Source organism: Sphaeroforma arctica, assembly GCF_001186125.1.
Source record: "Sphaeroforma arctica JP610 unplaced genomic scaffold supercont1.1478, whole genome shotgun sequence".
Taxonomy (NCBI): Eukaryota; class Ichthyosporea; order Ichthyophonida; genus Sphaeroforma; species Sphaeroforma arctica.
Genome location: NW_014039080.1, coordinates 9,594 through 10,760, shown reverse-complemented (window position 1 = coordinate 10,760; position 1,167 = coordinate 9,594). Strand labels below are relative to the sequence as shown.

General features: G+C 45.9%; 1 protein-coding gene across 1 annotated transcript in view; it reads right to left on the bottom strand.

Moving 5' to 3' along the window:
• SARC_10992 (hypothetical protein) overlaps nt 1-896 on the bottom strand; it is a gene marked incomplete at both ends in the record, with an annotated part of 3,543 nt that extends 2,647 nt beyond the window's left edge. Inside the window, 2 exons of the mRNA XM_014294936.1 lie at nt 119-265; nt 822-896. Coding sequence (XP_014150411.1) covers nt 119-265; nt 822-896 — 222 coding nt within the window. The remainder of the gene's footprint in view (nt 1-118; nt 266-821) is intronic.
• Between the last annotated feature and the right edge of the window lie 271 nt (nt 897-1,167).

Here is a 1,167-nt window from a genome sequence, read left to right as displayed (position 1 = left end):
ACACACACACACATATATATATACATATTCACATATCTATACACTCACATCTATGCGACAGCACTGTCATATATGTACTCAAACATACGCCATTGACACTCTATAAATTAATACATACTTTCAAAGTAAGCCATTGCGCATGCAAGCGCCAGGTGTATACAAGGCCATAGGCAAGCAAACAGTCGAGGGCGATGCACAGAACAGCGACGCCAGCCTCACCTCTAAGCATACTGGCGATCCATACTACTGCGAGCACCAGCGGTGACTGTGTAGATAAAAGGAGGTGAAGGAGGATAGTGACGTGAGCGTACCATCGCAGTGATGACTCTGTGATATGGGTTGTGGTATATCAAAAAGTGGTACTTGAAAACGACCACCCACAGTCATGCTTTTGTGTGCGTTCGTAGCTGTAAAACACTTCATCAATGCCAATAGAAACGCTCCGATCTAGGCGCGTCTCCACTTCACTTGAATGTATGATCCATAGCTAATGCACGCTCACATTAAAACCACTGGCAAGCAACCACCCGGCTCTGGTTGATACGGAGGGCGTTCACACGAACACACAGCTACAAATGCGATCGTATGACCTATGAACTATACTAATCACGGCGAACAGCTGATATACAATCAACCTTGCCAGCACCCACATACTCTCACACTCACCTACACACGCCGCGATATCATACTATACACCTGGTACATCTCGAAATACTCTCACACTCACCTACACACGCCGTGATATCAACCTGCTCGATATTTCTACACCGAAGCTGCGCCCCATATATAGCCACTTCAAATAGCAAAACCTGAAAGCCTACCTGATGCACGGTGTCCCCACTGTAGGGAGAGAGGTTCGCCTGCGCCAGATACAGACCTTCTTCAGCTGGCCACATAAGTGTGGTACAAATGATACAAAGCGTGGTAGAGGATTAGTGCAAGTGAATGATGCGTCTACTACAAGACTGAATAGTAGCCACTACAGGGCGGCAAACATTGGCTACTGCGAACGGGATAGGTTTAGGGTTAAAGGGGGAGGGGGGTTTCGATACAAACGAGTCCGCAAAACGGTCAGATACACAGTTATGGCACATTAATACAAATACAAGAGAAAAAAAAACTTTAAACCCCTAAACGCTAAACTCCCCCTAAAACCAAAATTTCTGA